Raw genomic sequence first — 22,323 nt, 5'->3', positions numbered from 1 at the left:
AGTAAGTTCGAAATAAAAGTTACTTGCTAAATTCAAATATGGGATACAAACATTTTGGGGGGTTTTGAATGTTTTCAAATGTATAATAAATTTAGGACTTCTAGAAGACTAACTCGAGGCTAAGAATAATTAGAGTATAATCAATTAGGAATGAATCTTGGGGTTATGCCATTTTAGGTGCAAACTCGTGCATTGGTAATTGAAAATTTATTCAAATTTAGCTATATTCATGGGTAGGCTAGATTTAGAGTTATTAACATTAATCTTTCAATAAAACACTAAATTTCATTCCTGGGTTCTTTCGAATACTTCACGAATGTGGCCAAATAACTAATCCAATACCTCAATTAGCACCCTTATTTCTAAGATGGTCCTATCAAATGAGTTAACTCAAACAACACCCTTATTTCTAAGATGATGTCATTCCACTAGCTAACTTAAGTTATTATTTATAATTGGGGTTTTCACCCACAATTCTTAGTTCAAGTATGGGGTAAAAGCAAAATCCACAACAAATAGCTATTAAATAGATAAATAAACAACACCCAAACACTACTCACAACCTATTCAAGCATAACACCAAGAGTAAGAATTAGCTACTCATAAATATAGTAAATAAAGATATAATAAAATTTTCACCTGATTGATTCATGAAAGATAAATAAAATGCAAACGCAAACTTTAAATTTCAACAAAACTTCAATGAAAATTTGTTAATCCTTCACTTAGGAACTACTCTAATGTCTTCTTAGCTCAATATTAGTACAATAGTCTCCCCAAAATGAAAAATTGATGATGGATAAAGGAGGGTGAAAATGAGCTAAAAACCCCTATTTGAGCCTAATTCCATACTTGCCAAATATTACAAAAATATCCTTGAAACATTTCTTCTCTACCGTTATCGCCATCTCTTGACCGCGTTCATGACTCCTGCGATCGCGGTGGTCATATCGTGATCACCCTCCTAGTTAACTTGTTGACTGGTCGCGATCGCGGTACCTGAGGGTCGAATCCTGGACTTGCATTTTTTGCTTGTGTTATTATTTCTCACATTTCTCTCTTTCACTTTTTTCTCAGCTCATTTTTGTCAAGTTTCCTGGACCATATTCTCATTTCAACTTTTACCTACACAAATGAGCATTAAGTAAGAAATTAACAACAAAATATTGGAAAAACATGATAATTTAGGCTTGATAGGTGCTAGTAAGCTATCAAATTATCGACTTATCAACCACTATCACCAACAGCATCTCTATCACCGCCATTATCACCAACAATAGCTCTATCACCACTACCATCACCAACACCAACACCAACACCAACACCAATAGAAGAACCATCATCAACAACATCACCAAGAATAAGTTTACTATTTCCAAGTGTTTTTGTTTTGATGGTTGTTGCTTCAACAAATTTCTTTTTTATTCTATGACTTACCTTAGGGTACGATAAAGTTTGCACAGACTAAGTAACAAAAAATATTATCTTCAATTCTCGATTAGTCGGGACAAGCCACGAATACACAATCTAAAATAAATCAGTACTTATATTAGAATGATGGTTAAATCATTTAAATAAATCATTAATTAAAATAGAAAATTAATTAAAATTAGACTTACTGCTTCCTCAGAGGGGTTGAAAAGATTTATAAATCTTACCTTTTTATCATTTTTGGCCAACAACCATCTCAGGTTTCTTGGACATAAAACTTTTTCTTGGTAGTTCACTTGTTGTTTGAGATAAGAAATAGTTTCAAATGTCCAAGCCTATAAAACTTATGCCAACATATCAAAAGCACTATTCAATAAAAAATAAATTAAATATAAAAAAAAAGAAATATTTACCCTGAAATTCCCTGGAAAGCCATATAAGTTGATTGTCTTTGGCATTAATAGAGTTAACAAATATTTGAAAGTCATTTTGAAGCTCTCATGACCACAAGAATAGTTATTAAATACCTCCATATCCTCAGAGAGCTTTATTAAATCAAGTTGTATGTTGTTGTTAACGTCTCTCGCCCAAAGAATATTGTGTACAGCCCAAACCAAGTACAATGATTCCTTGTGCTTCTTTGAAAGCCTTTTACCTTTCATCTCTTCAATTAAATTTGTGTTTTTGAAGCTTGGACCAACAAGGGACACCAAGTTACCACCATCACTAGACTTTCCTCTTTGGATTTTTTTAACAGTCTTAGCTCCTTTCTTTGTTATTGTTTTTGATGTACGAGATTTTTTTGTGTTACAATAGGTATAGATCGAGAAGAACAATAAAATTTTAGTCCAGTAACTATGAAAAACTTCTTCAACCAAAACAAAGTGGCATGCCACAGTAATTTATCCACACCCCATTCCTCTTATCTTTATTTCATACATTAACCTACGTTTGAGAAGACCATACACCATGGTCATTTAAAAATGAGCATTATTATCCTCTAACAAATTAAAATATTGCCCAAAGCAGCTGTCCTTGAAATAAGCATTTAATTTTTATTCTTAAAGTATTTTTCTAAATGTATCAAAAGATTTTTTCATAGATGACTTTACCAAACAATCACCAGTTAAATCTGTGGCACCATCATACTGCATTCTCACAGGAAAACTATCAATACTAAAGGTTTTGACAAATTCTTCAGTAGAAGGGTTATTAGGATCAATATTAGCATTTAGATCATGTTGACTTTTTGATCTAAATTCGATATCTCTTGTGAAGCTTTCCTCTTTCTCTTGTTCATTTTTATCACTTTCATCTTCCTCTTCTTCTCCTTCTTTTTATTCCCCTTTATTTTTTTTATCATCTTCTTCTACTTCCTCATCTTCTCCATCCCTTTCTTTATTACATCTACTTCCGTTTCATTTTCATCACTTTTCTCTTTATCTTTCTCATTTCCCTCACTAACCTCATTTTCCTAATGTTCTTCATTTACTAGTTTATCTTTATTTAAATCTCCAGATTATTCACTTCTTTCCACTTCATTCTCAATCACTTTTTCTTTATATATATATATATTTGGAGCTGATTAGGAAGGGAATTCTTTTTCTAATTGATATATTGCTTGTACAGCTAGCACATCTAGTGGTGAATCTAGCCTAATTACTTTACTTCTTTCTTTCTTTGAAGTTGATTCACTTCCTTTTCTTTAGAGAGCCCTTTTATCTACAAATAAAAGAAAAATAAAAAAATTATAATTGATTTATGCATCATTAAAAAAGAATAACAGTAAATCTAAAAAGTATTAACGTAGTAAAATAATAGTTCCAACAGATGAATCATCTGTTGAAAGAAATAAAAAATATTTCAATACTATTTTGATTTCTTTCAAAAGATGGGCAATCTGTTGCAACAGATAGGTCATCTGTTGGAAGAAATCAAAACAGTAGGATATATAGTTTTAATTTCATCCAACGGATTACCGATCCGTTGCAACTGATGAGTGATCTATTGGAAGAGATAAAAATAGTTTCAATATTGTTTTGATTTCTTCTAAAAGTAATCTGTTGTAACAGATAAGTGATCTGTTGGGAAAAAAAACCAATAGTAAGATTTATCAATAGTAACAATATTTTTACCATATAAATACATGCATACATATTATATATATATATATATACATACATACATGCATACATATTATATATACATACATACATACATATATATATATATATATATATATATATATATATATATATATAAAAAAAAAAAAAAACAAGAACTCCAACAACAATATCACTATTTATCAATACATCATATTTATCAATACAAAAACACCAATAACACCAACATTTACCAAGACACCAACACCAACAACAACACAAAAAAATCAACACCAAAAACTTTCACATTTACTAATATATCAACATCAACATTTACCAACATTTACAAATATAATAACAAAAACAAAACCAACAACACCAGAAACATTTATCAACATTTATAAATACAACAACAACACACATCTAACAACACCAACAAACACAAACAACAAAAAACTCTAAAAAAAAACACAACAAATCAACAGTTGTTTAAGTAAGTTTTCACTTAAACCAACAAAACCAACAGTTGCTAGATTTGGTCACAACAGATGCCTTTAAAAAATTTAAAATTCATATTTCACTATTTTTATAATAATGTTTGAGAACAAGAACTACAATAACAACAAAAAATCATATTTCACTCAGAAAAGGTATCATATTTACATCAATCACCATAAGAGAAGAAACAACACATTTTAGGATTTTCTTGAGTCCTCATTTTGTTTTTAAGCAACAAATATTAAAATAGTTAACATATAATAAAAGAGAAGTTAACTCAAGTTCCTCTTTTTCATTATAATTAAAAAACCCTAATTTTGTACCTGTAAAGAGAGAGAAATTAACGGTTGAAAGTCGAAAAGGAATGATCAATAACTCAAAGTTGTTGTCATCAGAGGTTGAGAGTCGTCGGAGAATGTTGTTACGTTGATCTGTTGTAGAGGATTTGTAGTCGTTGTTGGATGGTTGAGAGAGAAAGGCAAGACGTTTGAGAGGAGAGAAAAGGGAAGCAGTGATTTTAAAAACTGATTTTGTTTTATGTTTTTATTAAATAGTTGTGGATTGAATTGTATTTTAAAAAGATTAAAAAGTTTTAAAATGTTAATTGAGCCTCCGATTAACTTAAATTGATTTTTAATTATCTTTGACCTTTAATCTTGATTAAGAGACACCAAAAACTAAAACAACTCTTAATAGATACCTTTTGTTTAATTTGTGCATGGCTCTTTATGTACAAGAGCCGGAGTGTTAAAATGTATTAGTTATTGATCACTGCTTGAGTTAGCTCATTAGCTCATGTTTACTGTTTTTTTGTTTTTTACTGTTATATTGATAAAAGTTTGGTTAACCAAGTTAGTGGAGGCACCAAGTGAGCGGTTACTGATTAGATTAGTTATCCAAGTTGTTAGAGTTAGTTAAGAATGTTCTAGAAACTCATGTCACATACATGTGAGCCTATAAATAGCAACCATGCCTCCGTCATTGTATAATCTCATCAATTGAATAACAATCTCTTGTCTCTTTTCTCTCTTCTCTTTGCTCTCTGCTTCAATGTCTTCTCTCTGTGTGTGTGTATGAAACACTACAATGCATTAGTTTAACATGGTATCAGAGCATATGAAACGATCCATGGAGGTTTAGAGAAAGTATCAATAGATCTCTGTTTTCTCTATAAGCTGAATTTTTTTTTTTTTGGAATTCTGAATGTTTTTTGCATAAGAGAACAATGGTACCAAAAATCAATCCTACAGATCCTTTGTTTCTAGGAGCATTAGATGTTGTTGGTGCTGCATTGATTCCAATCAAGTTGATTGGATCAAAAAATTATGGAATCTGGAGTAGATCCATGAAGATTACATTGCTAAGAAAATGAAATTATGGTTTTGACTGGCATATGTAGTAAGGATATGTATAGAGAAGATCTACATGAACAATGGAAGATATGTAATGCAGTTGTGTTATCTTGGTTGATGAGTTCAGTAAGTGCTGAATTATTAAGTGGTATTGTGTATGCCACAAGTGCATTTAAAGTATAGGAAGATCTCAAGAAAAGGTTTGACAAGGTTAACAGAATGAGATTGTATCAACTGCATAGAGAAATCAACAATCTTCACCAAAGAACTGATTCTATTTCTACATACTTTACTAAGATGAAAACTCTCTGATGTGAGTATAATGTTGTGATCCCAGCACCATCTTGTGATTGTGCTAAGTCTAAAGACTATTCAGATCACTTAATTCAGCTGAGGTTAATACAGTTTTTAAGTGGGTTGAGTGAATCCTATGATCAAGCTAAGAGGCAGATACTCATGAAGGGAATGACACCTACTCTTAACCAAGCATATGCAATGATAGTTGAGGATGAGATTCAACAGCTGGCTTGTACTACAGTAATTAGTGATAAGACTGATCCCGTAGCTATGCAGGTAAATAGAAATTTTGCAGAAACAAGTCATAGTGGTCAAGGTTATAAAGGGAAGAGGTGTGATTACTGTCATCTAAATGGACACACTAGAGATGCTTGTTATAAGTTGATAGGACATCCTGCAGATTGGAAATATAAGAAGAAAGGAAACTACAAAGATGAGTGCTATAGTGGGGTTATGACGGAAAGTCTTTCTTGGAGATTTATAATCTACTTGAGAGGCCAAAGTTGTGTAAGGGAAGGGTCTCCAACAAAGATGAGTGCTATAGTAGGATTATGAGCTTATTGAGACCTGGAATCCATGTGAGCCTTCATGAGCGGTTCAATGATTACCATGGTTCCTCTAGCATACCCCTTTGTCCAAATCTCTTGAATGACCAAGTAGCTCTTACTTTGTGGGGTTATACACCCTTTGTTGGTCATTTTGATGCTTGGTTATAACTTAAGCATGTGCAGCCTTGGCACGATGCTATGATTGAATGTGCTAATTCTAACCCTTATGCTATGAGGATATTGTGTTTGTTTGTCCTTCCTTTGGTGTTGCAAGGTTTGGATTCGAGGTCGAATCCTTTTAAAGAAGGGGAGGATGATACAAGCCAAATGGCCTCCAGGTTGCTAGAGAGGATGCTTACGGGTCAAATAACACTTGAAGATTTCTTGAGGGCTATCGAAAGGCGTCCATTGGATGATCATGATGACCAAGGAGACTCAAGGGATGTTAAAGAGGCCAATTGAAGACCAAATGGGGCAAAAAAACCCCTGAAAGAGAAGATGTGCCCCATCCGCTTTGGAGGGGCACCCAACTCGCTCTAGATCCGCTAGAGCGCGTTAAAACAGCCCACTATACCCTTGGGATGTGCCCCATGTGCGCCCCATATGCTCAAGCAAGTTCCTAATGAGCTTCTATGTGTTTATCTTTCCTAAATGGGTCACTTTTGGGCCCATATGATGTAATAACCTAGCCTAAACTATAAATAGAACTTCTTTTCATTTTAGTAAGTAGTTTATGTTGAATTATGAATTTGAACACTTGTGAGAGTGTGAGGCAAGCGTGGATTCGCTTGTGTTGACCTATTGTTTAGAAATATGGGTTGCTTGGGAATCGATTCCCTTGAGGTCTACGTAAGATTTAGATGCTTTGTTCGGTTTAATTGATTGAGGGTTTAGGGTTTGATACACCCTTTATTTGCTTTCAATTCCTTACATTGTGTCTATCTTATTGCTTCTCTATCTATCTTTAGCTTTCGTATTCGTATCGTAGTTTAGTTTTCAATTCCATACTTTGTTCGTATATCAATAGTCGTGGAAACTCTTTCTGAGCATCGTTGGAATAAATTGGACCATGCCAGCAACCACTATTGAGCTTTTGGAGTGTTGGAACAACAATAGTCGGAACATGAAGCAGAAATTGCGGTGGAGTCTACCACCTGCCTATATATGGTGGGAGTGCGGACTATATGGAAGGAAAGGAACAATTGAATTTTTGAAGATAAACACAAGCCCTTTTAGGAAGTTAAGATGACTGTATTTATTTTATGTTTGGAGTAAAGCAAGTTAGAGTTGAAACGGGACATGCGCCATACACCCAAGTAGAAACTTGGGAAAATGGAGAGAATTACTAATGAGAAGAGCCTGATACACTCAAGATCATAACAGCTACACAGTTCCAAGAATTTTTTTCTCCTTCAACCTACTTTTGATCAAGTCAATGGTATCACCAAAGTGAAAGAATATCAGCCTTTTCATCGACAAAATAACTAAAAGAATGAGAACATAGCAGCAAGGGAAAACACACAAACTTGATATTTCAAACCTTAACTGTTATTCCCTGATTTCAATGACCTGCAGCCCTTCACTAAATGTCACTAAAAAACGATCATTAATGAATATCATATATGCTATTTATAATTGGAATATTCACATTAGTACTCATTACTCTCACTTTGTCTAGAGTGGCACAGGAAGTCCCCTTAAGACTTCTTTTTTTTTTAATGAAGACTTAAGACACTTAGCGAAGTACTCTTAAGACACTTATAAATATGCAACAACAAAAGGAAACCACGATATCTAAGCGGATGTGGTGTAAAGCAGGCGCGTACATATGCAATGTATTGTTCTACATTTGATTTTCTTTTCTTTTTTTTAAATAAAAGTAGAATTGAACGACACACAAAAAATGTATAAAGCGAAATTTACAAGGCGTAAGCTACAAACTGTCCTTCACCTGGGGTTTTTGCAGCCTTCAATCTAGTGTCATTGGTTCATTTTGTAAAATTGGACAAACTAGGCTTTCAATATAGAGGTCCTCCTCCACATAACCATCAATGGTAGTAACCTCTGGACATTTCATTAAGTCATCCTTTGGATTGTATATTGTTAAAGCTGATTGAAACGGGTGCAAAGTTTCACCTTCAATCGACATGCAAATGGGTGGAGACACTTACTTAGGACTTTTGATAGTATACATTTTTGTCCAAGACTCTTTAACACCATAATCCTTCATAACCCACACATCAGTCCTCTCATGACTACAGAGCACACACATATCACTTCCCAACACTCCCCAGTGTCAAAGAAAACTGGTCTACTCCATAGCAGGGTTGCTCCACCTTCCTACATTTCTCATCAACCATATCAATGGACATGATGCTCCAACCACCATCAACAATAGTAACCCAGTGAAGCTTCCCATTCACCAACTTGCCCGAACCATCATACAGCATCTCACCTTGAGCATCATCAAGTATTCTCCAAGAATCACTTTTTAAACTATATATTTTGGCACCGACGCAATGTTTTCTAATTTCACGAAAAAGAGCCACTATTTTATAATCATTATGAACCTCATCATATCCAAAACCATAATTGAAACAGTAACCAGTCGTCACCATCTGTGTAGGCATAAGGTCAGGCAGTTGCTTGTACTTTCCTGTTGATGGATTCCACAGAACCAAGGAATTAAACCAAATACGATAAAAAATCAACCCATTAACAGAACCTAGAACGCGAAAGTGCTTAAGTCAAAAGTCTCAGTAACAGAGTCATAAAATAAAGAGCTAGCAGAACAATGTCTAAGAAAGTGCTTAAGTGAACAACGTTTCTCTATTCTCAACATAAGTCTATGTCGGGTGAAATCGTTAGCAGAAAAACTAAGATGGGTCTTAACAAAATGAGTACTGGAGATCAAAGCAAACCACTCTTTAGAAACAGATTTGAACTGTAAGAGGCTTTTGACTGGAAGTCTTACAAGAATTGCTGTTATAAGTTCTTGTGGCAATTTAGGAAGTGACTCATTGGATGGAATTTGAGGTGCCATTAGGGTTGCAACCTCTGCTGTTGCAAATGACTTCTCCTCCACTTTTTTGTCGACAGATGTATTGCTGGAAGTCTTACAACTATTGCTGTTATAAGTCAATTTAGGGACAATCTTTGATTGAAGTGGATGGGATTTGAGTATGATTTGTGGGATTTCCAATTTTTGGTTGTTGATGAGGAGAAAAATGAGTCCATACTCCATTCCCAAGTCTTTAATTAAAAAAAAAAAGATAAATGATTCCACAATATCTCATGTGAAAAAAATAAAGTCATTTGTACAATTCACAGTTGTTCGACAACTGTATTAGTTGTCTCAATAACTTCGCACAATTATCAAACAATTTTGCAAAGTTGTTAAACTATTTCGCAAAGTTATCGAATACTATCATAGTTATTCTACAACTTTATAAAATTGTTGGAACGCAAATATTTAAAGAAAAAACTGAAAAAAAAAATTATCTTTCACCTAATTTTTAAAATTTGAAAGAACCCCAATTAATTGAAAAACGTATTTGTCCCTTTTAACCCAAAGTCCGTTGATGAGAGCCTTCATGTTCCATTCGGGTTGCAAGTTCTTGCTGTTGCACAATATTTTTAGTCGATATATTTGAAGAAGGAAGTTTGCAAATCAAACTTTTGGGGCTGAATGTTATCCCATCTTAATGAGCGAACTGCACAAATACTATGTTTGAAGGTGACAAAACATATTGCTTTATGATAAATGATAAAAATTTGGCCGAACGTTGCTCCATCTTATTGTTGCTCATGTAATATTAGCTAAGGAAGTCTATAGAGTTTTTTGCATTTGAAATAGGAACATGTATTTCTTTTTTTTTTTTTTTTGTTCCCCATCCGTTGGTTGGTACCCATATTGGAGCCCGACTAATTTAGATTCACGTCGGGTAAGGTTCATTCGGGAGTAGCACTCTCTACCAAGGATTTTCTCATACGCAGGGCTCAATCTCGAGACTTCTAGTTAAAGGAGTAGCAGTTTCATCCACTACATCACATCCTTTGGTGGTAGAACATGTATTTCTCTTATACCAATTTTATATCAAGCGGTTCCAAAGTTATATATAGAGGTGTTTCAAATGAGACCAAAAAACCGATACGAATAGACAAATCGAATCAAACTGACTTAATAAATCGAAACTGATTTGGTTAGGTTAGGTTTGGTTTTAAGGTTTTAAAAGTCGATAACATTTCGTTTTGTGTAGCGTGAAATAGAAACCGGTTTGGTTTGGTTAGGTTTAGTTTTAAGGTTTTAAAAGTCGATAACATTTTATTTGGTTTAGTGTTCCAAAAAAAATGAACCGATAAATAAATACGTACTTACAATTTATATATATTAGAAATAATTAAATTTTACCTATTTTTTTCATAATTGTGTCGTTTCAACTCCAACACCGATTCAAATAATTAAAATGAAAAGCTGTTCGTCTGGTCCATTTAATTAAGTTTAAGGTTAAAAAAATTGTCTTACTAGAATGATGAGCTGCTTTTTGGTGGAATTGTAGGTGTCTTAGTAGCTTAGTGAGTTGTTGATTGTTATAGCCTATTTGCTCATTGCTTTGTGAGTCCCTCTACAATATGGATTGCGTAAAGCTCTCATGATGTTCGTTTCCATCTACTAATTGGATATTGTTGTCTTGAAGTCTCCATTAATTCTGCGTGCCCAAACATATCGCCTTATATGATAAAAAATCATTCTTAAAACCCACAAAAATCAAATCGAACATTTATACTAAAGTAACACCAGCATATATGTGACGTATTGTTCTATTGGGCTTACTTATAGTCCACAGAGCTCTAGTACTTGTATTAACCAAATCATACTGAAATTCAAGTCCATTGGACAAGTACAAAAGTTTGAGCCCATATTCAAGTTTGCAAATGCTATACTACAAGGAGAAAAACATACATATTTAGAAAATGCTAAATAATCACCTTACTTTTGACACTTCTGTTAGTTCTAGAATCACCGTGCTTCATAGCACATATATTTTGCTCTTGAAAAAAGATATTAAGATGGCTGATGAATATTTATGCTGCAACAAGATCAAACCATGTACGTCATTCCAACTTGCATTATGTTCATGTGAGGTACCCTCATTGTTGCATTTCCTCCTCTGCAGTTCCTCCTAAGGAATGAATAGAAGTAATTTATGGTTAGTTTCTTGATGAACCATGAATTTTTCTTTGCCCTCACGTCCCCATGTCCAAGCAAGTATGTAAATCCTGATTCACTAGCTTCGTGAAGTGCTGAGAGCTCGTATTCCAAACTAGGATCTTCATTTCCTGATGCTGCTGTTATTGATGGTTCTGAGGTAGTTGTACAAATCGCTAATATTTGATCGCGCATTAATGGTACTTTAAGCTCATCCACGCCCACTTCAGAATTGTCCGTTGGCCTCACAGAATTGCTATCAAACTCAGGTTGAGACTGTTTGGTTTCCAAAGTAAGATCAAGTGATTCATTCCTTAAAAACTTCTCAAGGCTATCAACCAAGAGCTGCTCAAAGAAGTGATGCTCTTCTTTTCTAACATCTTTGTAGCCATAACGAGCTACACAACGGAACATATGATAGTCCTTAGGACAAATCCTTCGGAACAAGAACCGTTCTTCTTGAGGAACAACAGGAACTGGCACATGCTTGATGCACACAAAGACTATTACAGAATGAATAGCAGGAAGGTCCAATAGAAACTGAGCAAAAATAGATGGAATGCCTTGAACCAGTTCATTGTATAGTAAACCTATCCCTGGTACTCTTACTGTCCCTAAAGAACATCCAAGTTCATCCATGAAATCCAATGAGATTTTCTGCTTCACTTCACTTTGATATTTCAATGCACTTCCATAGTTCCAGATATACATCACACAGAGGAAGAGAGAGGCGAAAACTAGTGGAAGCCAACCACCTTCTAAGATCTTAGATAAAACAGCAGACATGTAGACAAGCTCCATTGTACCGAATACCAAGGGGAAACACAAAGCCAAAATCAAATTTGTCTGCCATATCAATACCATTACGATTGTAACCAAAGTGGTGGTAACGATCATGACACCGACCTCAGCTATGCCTGCAATAAAAAAGTCCTAGTCTCAGTATGAACTATAAAAAAAAAGGAAAATATCTAATGACTGAAATAATCAAGAGATTCCAACCGTATGCATTGGCTATACTTGTTGTGCTCCTAAATGCAGCAACCACAAGCATGCACATTATCATCAAGAACCAATTAATGACTGGAATGTAGATTTGACCCATGTGCTCTTTTGAGGTGTGAATAATCTTCACCCTCGGGAAGCATCCGAAAGCCATGGCTTGCTTAACACATGAAAATGAAGCAGATATCATAGCCTGGCTGGCAATTATAGCAGCTACAGTTGCTATCACAAAAACTGGCCAGAAGAGACTATCTGCTTGTTCAAAAAAGAAAAAAAAAGAAGTTGACTGTCAATAGAGCACTTGTTATAGTAACTAAAAGTACTTAATATCTACAGACAGAACGACAAAAAAGAAAACTTTAAGCTAAACAATAGTGCGATTATTACTTGGGACTGAATCATAAAATATTCTGCCAGCTGATTGAGGATATTGCATAAGAAAAGCAGCTTGGCCAAAGTAGGCCAATAGAAGGCAGGGGAACACCACGCTTGTGAAGGCAATCTGCACCAGACAACTGGCATCAGAAATGAAGCAGTTGTTATCTATGTTGCTTGGACTCTTCAAAAGTGTCAATGGGTACGTGTCGGATTCTCCAAAAGCAGTGTATTTTTTAAGAATCCGCCACGGGTGCGGTATCAAAAGTGAAGAGTCCGCGCAACTTACGTTGTTGCTACTTGTTAGATATTATGTTGAGGTAAGTAGATAATGCGAAGGGACAATGCAAAGGGACAATGGAAAAAACCTGTATAGACTTCACAGAAAAATGGCCTAAATCAGCAAACATTGCCTCTGCTCCTGCAAAGGTATAGTAAATAGCACGGGTTTAATAATCGAGCATCATATTTGTATTCGACATCTTTACAAAGGTTCTACAGATGAATTTTTTCATATATACATATTTATCATAACTGTAACATTACATTGCAAATTGAGTTGGATCTATCAATGTAAGCATTTGAATGAGCATTCGGGAAAAAGACTAATAAATTAATATGTCCTGTATCAGATGTATGCTGGTACTCTATAGAAGAAGAGATTTTAGGCAATCTTTTGGTTACGGATGTCTGAATCAGCAACTTTCCATTATTCATACAGAAGTAGAGACATAACCCACATTACACGTTTGCAAACGCATCCGTTGTAGCTCAGATCTCTATGTATGCCAAATTCTTTTCTACTTTATTGTAAATGAAACGGCAACGCTAACTTCACGTACCTGTGATGCACAATACACAGCCACCAAGAGCTGACCATCCGTTGGTCAAGTTCTTCTTGAAGAACAGATAGATATAAGCTGGATTTACAGCCCTTATAACTGTTACATCATGCGTCAGCAGATTGTAAAGTCCTATAGACCCCAGACTGAAAAACCACAATGCTAGAGCTGGAGCGAAAGTGAAACCAACTTTACTTGGCCCAAATCTCTGTATGCTGAATAAACCGCCAAGGATGATAATTGAAATTATAACGAGAGCATCTGTTGTAACAATCAATCACATTAATGGTTTCCCATGCAAAAGTTCCCAACAGTAATAATTTAACATTTTGATAGAGCACAAACATCTTAGCTTCTCAGTAGTAGTCATTTTGCAGTAACTCTATAGATATAAAGCAAATGCACCTGTATTAAATCCTGGTATCCTACCCTCCAATCCGCTAACAGCAGACATAACTGTCAAAAAGGAAATACTTTTTTAGAAGCCATTTTGTTAAAATGTCAAATCAAACGACATAAACCGTCCAAATACACTTGCTTTGCCACCCAAAAAAAAAAAAGAAAGAAAGAAAGAAAGAAACATCCTTTTTGAAACGAACTAAAAAGGAAATTAAGACAAACAAATTAAAATGGAGGGAGTACCTGATATTGCTGGTGTCAAGATACCATCCCCTATTATCATTGATGTTCCCGTCAGAACCAACAGCAAGAGAAGCGTTTTCAGAGATGATTTACGTTCCAATATCTCCTTTATATACACAGCCCTTTCTAGCTCTGGAGTGGGCAATCTGAGCTTAAAACTCGAGATACATTCATCGGCAGGGGTTCGATTTGGGAGAAGATTGACATTTGCATACCTACAGATCAATGAGTACAGTGCAAACGTTCCTCCTGCCATGTCAACAAGACCATCATACAACAGGTTGAAAGAGAACTAAAGATGACTTTCGATAACTGCCTATTTATACCTTCTCTATTATCATTAGCCTTAAGCACTATAAACACATACTTCATTAGAGGAATGAGAGCAATTGTGTATAGCACAATTGACAATGCACCTAAGACATCTACTTCTGAAGTGATCTGCACCTTGCTGAATACATCTGAGAAAACATATAAAGGGCTTGTGCCCATGTCACCATATACCACACCAAGTGTTTGAAATGCTAGAGAAAGAGTAGCCAAAAGAGGTACATCCTGTTTTGTACAAGTAACAGAAATTAGTCTTAGATTGTAACTAGAAAATGATGCTAGTCCAAAAGCAGGTACAATGAGTTACTTACGATTACCTTTTAAGTGATCTGACGATATAAATACTTTTTACACAGTAAATGCATAAAACTTGAACAAAAAAAAGGTGATTCGTCTAAAAAGTTGTTCTTCTAAGATGAGTTTTTCCCCTCTGATTACTGTAATTTGCGGAGCCATTTCTTTCAAATTAAAGGACAAGAATCTGTTCTCACAAACACGTGCAATTTTTATTTTTCAGTATATATTAGATAACATTTTCTTTTTGTTTTGAATTTAAGATGTAGTGGAGTACTTATTTAGTGGATTTGAACTTTATGGATTCGAGTTGGGATTCTACCACAAACCCACTTAATTTAGTGGGTTCAAAGTCTATTATTTATACATATTTAGTGGATTCTTAACACATATATAGAATCAACGTCTATCGGATTTTTGGATGAACTCATAACTTACCTAAAAATGAGACTGGGTGGTGCTTTGAGCAACAACAGTCAGTTTTGACAAACTTCATGCCGCTCATACTACTTCTTCTCTTCTTTTTCAGACCTTCAGGTTAATTTTAGATTGCTGAGTCTCAAGTTTGTGATTTCACCTTCAGAATTGACGGTGTGAAGTTCATTCTGAGGGCTAAAAAACTTTTAAAACTTTGTAAATTTCCATTATTCTTTAAATAGGGAACTAAAACAGCTATCTAAACAATCGAGTTATTTGTTCTCTATGATAAGTATTACTTTGTGTCCTGACAATTAAAACTCGATCATATCAAACGACAAATATAACACAAAAGAAATGTTTACGCTGTCAGTGCATATAACTTCAAACACAATTTAAAATTATTACCTTCTTGTGGTGGCTGCCACCATGAACTCCTTTAATTTGCATAGATTCAACATCTAAAGAATCCACTCTTCTAGGCTTCTTAAGCCTTCTCCTAAAAGATCCATAGTTATTTTCTCTAATAATCTCTAATTCATTTTTATCAAAAACTTCTTCATCAATTACTTCACTACCATCAACCCATCTCAATGATCCTGTGCTTCCCCCTCCAGTACTACCATTTCTCTTCAATAATCCCTCACTAACACTACTTTCTTCAATTTCTTCTTTAGTACTCATAATTCAACCAAAAAAAAAAATAAAAAAAATAGAAATATTCGCTACAACACTTTGAATCTATTAATTACAACATTTATTAAGTTGTTTTTATCTAGTGTACATGTGTGTACTATGACATTATCACCTCAATAATATTTCTGACAGAAGTGATTTTTGTTCAGTACAATAATTTTCTTTCCTAAAATGAAGTTCGTGTAATACGGGAAGTTTTGTTGGAATTGGTAATAAATGTCCCTTTGGAATAGTAACAGAACAACAAATTCGTCGTATGAGTTGACAGATTCCATTTGCATGAAAATTGCTCAGATTGATTTTTTTTTTTATTTTTTTTGAGTAAATACCACTTTGCCCCGGCCTTAACCTTAGCTCCAGAGGCGGAGCCAGAATTTTTTCTTAGGGGGTTCAAAATCTAAAAAAAAAACTCATCGAATGGGGTTCAACATCTGAAATATATAAATAAAAATTACTTTAATCATGTATTAATAATATAATTTTCCTTCAAAGGGGTTGGTTTGAACCCCCTTTAATAGGCTAGCTCCGCCTTTACTTAGCCCGTCTGGTTCAAAAATAAGCTATTCTGAAATTAATTAATTATTTTCGATTAGTTATCCTTGTACTATTATCACACCCTCAAATATAGGATAAAAATAGTATTACAATTTTAAAATAACTAAACCCGAAATAAATTAGTTTACAATTTTATCCCAACCAAATATGAAATAAACTTAACATTAAAATTAATGAAAAATATACCTTACCATAACTACTTAAAATCCCGATCCTTTTAAATAATTAAATATTTGTAATTTTATCCCAACAAAATATAAAATAAACTTAACACTAAAATTAATGAAAAAATATATCTTACCATAACTACTTAAAATGTCCATCCTTTTAAATAATTACATAAATCCTTAATTTTATTTAAAAGCTCGAAGACATCAGTGAAAAATGTGATATTTGAGGGTGGGATTGTTTGCAAAAAATTTTATAGTGACACAAATAAATTGCAATCACAACTAAAATATGAAGAAACAAAAATTTTTATTGATAAACGATATAGGTACAATTTTGTTCCTTCCTTGATTCTTCTCTCTTGATTTTCTCCGTAATTTGAGGACCGTTAGTAGTGTATTTCTCAAATGTAGAAAGATTTAGATTTGATATGAATTTTCTCTGTAATTCGAGGTTCGTTAATAGCGTATTCCTTAAACGTAGGAATATTTGAATTTGTGTATCCTCTTGATGTATTTAATTATCAAAAAGAGAGGGTTTTGGTCCCTTTGTCATATTACGTCAATTTATTATAGAGAGATATTCGAGATGTGTTTGATCTCTTTATTTATGCAATATTGGAGATACCCTTTTCAGAAAATATTTACCCCTTTATATGGGCATAATTTAGGCTTTAGAGTAGAGCAGCCTCCAAGATAAGTTTAGGGTAAAGTAGCCTCCAAGAACTCCACTGAAATTGAGATTCGTCTTGTCGAGTCCCACAAAATTTAGATGTCTACGAATACCCCCTATTTCAAGGCTTGTCAGAGTGTAGACTTGATGAAACTCAAGGACAAAGCTTAAAGTAATTTTCATCGATTTTGTGACTCCAGATTTGCAGAGCTGTTGTGAGAGAATAGATGAAGAGCAAATTTGATCTCACTCGGCGTGCCAATTTATTTGCAAAAAAAATTTACGGCGATAAAAGTAAATTGCAATCACAAATAAAATATGAAGAAATAAGAATGTTATTGACAAACGATATGGATATAATTATGTTCCTCCCTTGAGTTTTCTCACTTGATTTTCTCCATAATTCGAGGGCCGTTAGTAGCGTATTTCTCGAATGTAGTAAGATTTGAATTTGATATGGACTTTCTCCATAATTCGAGAGTCGTTAATATCGTATTTCTCAAACGTATGAATATTTGAATTTGTGGATCTTCTTGATGTATTTGATTATCAAAAAGAGAGGGTTTTGATCCCATTGTGATATTCCATCAGTTTATGGAATTATTGAGAGATATTCGAGATATTTTATCTCTTTATGAATATCCCATGAATTTGTGGGATATTGGAGATGTCTTTTTCAAGGAATATTTATCCCTTTATATAGCGTAATTTAGGTTTTAGAGTAGAGTGGTCTCCAAGATAAGTTTAGGATAAATAACCTCCAAGAACTCCACTGAAATTTGAGATTCTTTTTGCAGAGTCCCACAAAATTTAGATATTTACAAGGATAATAATCTTGGGATAACCAATCCACAAATAATTAATTAATTTCAAAATAGTGATGAGTAAATTTTATAGTTGGTCATCCAGCTTTGCTTTTGTTACCTAAAAGTCATTATTCTTTGTTTTGTATCACAAAAACATTTAACATTGCTTATCTTTTCAAAGTAATTTTGACAAAATTTGAATAGCATCCTACCTAAAATGTTAGATAAAACTAAGAAAAGACCTTTTATGTTTGAGGGTAGGTTCAAAATTCCCCCTCAAATATCCTTTGAGCAGTTTTGAGGTTTTAAACTTACTAAATGTAAGTGCATTTGACCTTGATGAAATACTTAACAAACTCGGATGTTAAATGGAATTCTGAGAAAAAATTAGTATAAACTCATATTTAGAGGTGTATACTTTGCAAAAAAAATATAAATTATTGCAGGAGTTGGTGTACATTGCTAGGCGTCATTTATTTATTTTTAGAATAATTTCAACAACTTTTTTACAAGTTTCGCTTCACAATGTTGATCTCTTATATTTTAAAAAATACTAAACTTACTTTGATTATTTTAATTTCTTTGTAACAGTTCCTTTAACGCAATTTTCACTAATACAAAAATATACAATTAACTTATTTTCCTCCATTAATACTATTATACTTGATTAATTTTATAAATATGTTTTATTAGTTTTTGTCCTGTTAGCTATTTCATTCATTATTATTGTTAAATAAAAATAAAATAAAATAAAATAAAATGAAAAGAAAGTACTTAATTTGTTTTCGTCGTTGTCGTTAGACATGAATTTTAAGATTATTTGGAATCAATGCTTTTATGAAATAATTAAAATATCAAGAAGTAAAATACTTATAGAATTTTTTTAAAAAATTCATCATGCCACCATTTTTAACTTTCGACAAATCTTTTAGCTCCGTCCTCGGTCCCTCCAATGTAGTGATAATATTCATAAAAACTATAACAAAATTTAAGAATCGTATTTATTTACTTAATAATATACTAATAGTATGAACAAAATGATATTTAACAAAAGTTAAGAAAATGTGCCTATAAATTAATTAAACAAAATAGTATATTAGTAAAGGGTAAGTAAATAAAAATGTAATTATTTTATAGTTATGATAAATATTTTTTAAGATTTTATTTTTGGTTTTACGTTGTTTCAATTTTGTTAAATTTAGTGGGTAGAATTTATCAAATATATAACATTAAAAGGCTCATTTTTAGCAGAATAATGGATCAAAACTGCTCAAAAATATATTTGAGAGGCCATTTTGAATCTAGCCTCAAACATAAAGGATCTTTTCTTAATTTCATCTCACATGTTAGGTAGGGTATTATCCAAATTTTGTCAAAGTTACTTTTGTAAAAGGTGAAGTAAAATTAAATAACTTTTGTGTAACAAAATAAAGAATAATGACTTTTGGGTAACAAACATAAAACTAGATGACTATGAAATTTATGTATTCGGAAGAATTACGTGATGTGTCCGAAATAATGTGATGTATTCGTGGACTGAATCAAAACTTTTTAGTAATTTTAGAAAAAATTGGGATAGAAAATAATTAGCTCCAAAAGATTGAAATTTATGTAACGTTTACTTAAATTAATTCTAAAACAATATAGCAAACGAGCCCTAAGGAATGGGAAACAATACGCCCTCATACATTGAATGAGTACGACAACTCTTTATGCAATATATGCAATACCTTTCTAATAAGATATCTATCTCTCTTTTTGGCATAATCATTTTTCTAATAAGACTTCTCTCTTTTTGGCGTAATCCTTTTTTAGAACTAAGATATAATAATAATTTTAATTTTATTAATATGTCCCTTCGTGTTTTGTCATGATCTCTACATATAATGTAGGTAAGAGATAGTTATATTCTAGTACAACTCATCAGTGGCGAAGCTACAACCGACGAAGGATGATCAGATGAATACTTTTCGTCGAAAAAAAAATTCGAGTATATAGATTAAATATAGATATTTATAGTTATATACATGTTGTTGCACACTCTTGAAAAGCTAGAGAAGCATAGTCCAGTGGTCAAGAGTGCATTTCTGCATCAAAAACCCGGGTTCGAACATTGACAGATACAGCAGTGCTTTATTTTCTTTTTTTAAAACATTTCTTTGCCCAAGGAAAAATATGAACACCCTTAACCAAAAGTCTGGCTCCGCCACTCCAACTCATAAAGTTACTTTACGTAGTTTGGTCAAGATTTTTAATTTTTATCTAAAATGACCTAATTTCATATCTACCTCCGTAATGAAACGCCACCATTGCTAACAACAGATTCTTATTAAATTTTTCTTTCACAAATTCACGTCAAAGACATCTTATTTTGCTGTCTTCTACCACGAAATATCGAATATAGAACCAGCTATCTCACTTTCAATGGGACTGAATTTCTATTCTAAAAATCATCTGAATAATTCACTTTTGATAGCCATCTCAGTCGACTTACCAAAAACACTTATTAATCACCTTGCTCCATAATGAAGCTCTAACATTGCTAACAACAGATTGTTATTGATTTTTCTTTCACAAACACAATAAAGATTTGATGTTTAGTCTGTTGAAGATACTGATCAAATAGAAGATAAAGGAGAGTGTACGATTCTGTTAGGGTAGCTGATTCTGTTAGAGTTATCCTATGCTTTGCATCTATAATTGTACTAGTATTGTAGGAGTAGTAAACCTCTACTTGTATAGGTAGTTGCCTAGTGATACAACTCTAAGTCTTCAGTATTGGCATAACTAGGACTCTTGTAAGTAGTCTAGGACTCTACAATTACGCAGTATTCAACTCCTGTAAGTGGGAGCATGTACTCAACTCCTTAATCATCAGAAATATACTTTGATTCTCTTCACTGTGCTTGAGAATTCTACATGGTATCAGATCATTAAGCTAGTTCCGCTGACTAAATATTAAAACTAAGAACTGAACATCTCAAATCCTGAAAATAGCTCCTTCTACATCCTCTGCCAATTCTCTTTCCACTTCTTCTCTTCACCACCTCATTACTTCCTGTTCTATTAAACTTAAGCCAACAAATTATCTCGTATGGAGAACACAAATGATGCAATTGATCCAAGTCATGAGATTAACTTATCTGATTAAGGAGAAAAAACCAACTGTAAATGAGACCACTGCTGGAAAGGCTGCTGAGAAAACTGTGGTCATAGATACTGAGAAAGATGAAGAAGATAGTAAAAATATTGATGACTGGGAGGAGAAAGATGTACTGCTGAGGAGCTAGATCTCAAGTACCTTGACAAAAAAAGCATGTACCTCATAGTAGGTTACTCCACTGCCAAGGAGATGTGGGAATGCTTGGAAGAAGCCTATCTTGAAGAAACAAAGAACAAAGAATTTTAGCTCAAATAACAATTACAGAGTGTTAGGTTGGGAAACAAGAAAGTTGATGAATATACCAAAGAGTTCAAAGGCATCTGTGATGGACTTGCTGCTATACACAAGCCTGTTGATGAGGACAGTAAAGTTATCAACTTTGCTAGAGGTTTAGGTCTCAAATATAAGACGTTCAGGACTGTCATGTTAGGTAAGGCACCTTATCCTACACTTTAGTTTATTAATGCACTCAGGGGTTTTGACATGAGGAAGGATGAAGAAGAGATGCCACAATCAAACTCTAATATAACATTCTTGGCTGTCTCTGGTAAAAAAGGCAGAGGAAGAGGAAATAATAACTTTAACTCCAGAGGAAGGGTTTTAGACCTGCTGCATCATATAATCAGATTAATCAAAACAATCAGGGTGGAAATCAAAATGGCAACCAGAATAAGGAGAAGAATGTAAATGAGTCATGTCAAATTTGTGGTAGGAATAACCACACTGCTCTTAAGTGCTTTTATAGGTAAGACTATTCTTACCAGGCTGCAGATGAACTTCCACAAGCACTTGCTGCTGTGAATTTGCAGAATACATCAAGTGGTGATGATACTTTATATGTGGACTCAGGTGCTACTAGTCACATGACAAATAATTCAGGTACTCTATCTGATCTTAAACACTATAAAGGTTATGATAAGA

At 33.5% G+C, this 22,323-nt stretch overlaps 1 protein-coding gene and 1 pseudogene across 1 annotated transcript; both read right to left on the bottom strand.

The window, feature by feature from the left end:
- Window positions 1-8,057: 8,057 nt before the first annotated feature.
- LOC124888848 lies at window positions 8,058-9,472 on the bottom strand (annotated as a pseudogene).
- Window positions 9,473-11,065: 1,593 nt separating this feature from the next.
- LOC107847962 (putative potassium transporter 12) lies at window positions 11,066-16,220 on the bottom strand. The gene is made up of 9 exons (XM_047399668.1): window positions 15,751-16,220; window positions 14,628-14,856; window positions 14,302-14,550; window positions 14,065-14,115; window positions 13,660-13,920; window positions 13,186-13,238; window positions 12,830-12,944; window positions 12,440-12,694; window positions 11,066-12,354 (listed from the first exon to the last, which is right to left on the bottom strand). Exons 1-9 carry the CDS (start codon window positions 16,024-16,026, stop codon window positions 11,330-11,332), a joined length of 2,514 nt encoding a protein of 837 aa, XP_047255624.1. The 5' UTR covers window positions 16,027-16,220; the 3' UTR covers window positions 11,066-11,329.
- Window positions 16,221-22,323: the final 6,103 nt, after the last annotated feature.

Source organism: Capsicum annuum, chromosome 11, assembly GCF_002878395.1.
Source record: "Capsicum annuum cultivar UCD-10X-F1 chromosome 11, UCD10Xv1.1, whole genome shotgun sequence".
Lineage (NCBI taxonomy): Eukaryota > Viridiplantae > Streptophyta > Magnoliopsida > Solanales > Solanaceae > Capsicum > Capsicum annuum.
Note: the sequence above shows the minus strand (reverse complement) of the source record. Positions and strands in the feature narration are given on the sequence as shown.